Source organism: Ciona intestinalis, chromosome 10 (genome assembly GCF_000224145.3).
Source record: "Ciona intestinalis chromosome 10, KH, whole genome shotgun sequence".
NCBI lineage: Eukaryota > Metazoa > Chordata > Ascidiacea > Phlebobranchia > Cionidae > Ciona > Ciona intestinalis.
In genome coordinates, this window is record NC_020175.2 from 3547241 (window position 1) to 3548156 (window position 916).

Sequence of the window (916 nt, forward strand, 5' to 3'; positions counted from 1 at the left end):
AAGCTTGAGCAATCTTTTTAAATTTATATTTAATTTTTTTCTCTACAGCTTACACCCTTTATTCCCTGGTGCGAATGAGGTTGACCAGATATCTAAGATACATGATGTACTTGGCACCCCTGATGCTTCTATCCTGAATAAAATGAAACAGTGAGTGTCTAGCTTTAAATAGACCTAATTTCATATGTCTAAAGCACCCAATCTTAGAGTGGCTTTGAAGAACTGGCAAGGGGACTGCAGAAAGTTATTTTTAGCCAGTGTTCTTTTTATAGATTATTAATATTAATAAATTAATTTGAGTTTTTTTTTGCTTAGGCAAAAGTATAAGTCCCAAGAAAGTGCAAATTAATATTAAGAAAAGATTATTTTTTGTCAACAACAAAAATAGTTGTATAAATTAAATGTATTCATTGTGATATATTCCATGAATCGAGCCCTGATATAATATCTTGCTCCAGCCTGTTCCAGTGGTAAATTATGTCTTTTTTAAATTGTAAATACGCATTAAAAAAAAATAAAAAATATCCTTTCAAAATAATCACCAAAACAGAACCGATGTTGTAGTTCTGCCACGCGAGGGTAAATAAGATACATTTATTCATTCATACAAGTTATATTCAATTTTTCTTCTTCCCTGCAGCCTGCTAAAGTTTAACATTTTCCTAACACACCATTTTCAAAATATTGTAAAAAAAAATTTTCACATTAAAAAAAATTACAAATATTTTAACATTTAAAAAAATATTTCATTTTTTAGTCGAAATCGAGGAATCAACTTTGACTTTCCTCAAAAGAAAGGAACAGGAATTGAAAAACTACTTCCCCACGCCTCACAACAATGTATTGAACTTATATACAAGATGTGTACGTATGACCCTGATGAAAGGATAACTGCAAAGCAAGCATTACGACACCC

The 916-nt window shown here is 30.5% G+C and overlaps 1 protein-coding gene across 1 annotated transcript in view; it reads left to right on the forward strand.

The window, feature by feature from the left end:
• Positions 1-916, forward strand: part of LOC100186816 (MAPK/MAK/MRK overlapping kinase) — a 14707-nt gene that overhangs the window by 6378 nt on the left and 7413 nt on the right. Inside the window, exons 10-11 of the mRNA XM_026836308.1 lie at positions 49-150; positions 758-914. Coding sequence (XP_026692109.1) covers positions 49-150; positions 758-914 — 259 coding nt within the window. The remainder of the gene's footprint in view (positions 1-48; positions 151-757; positions 915-916) is intronic.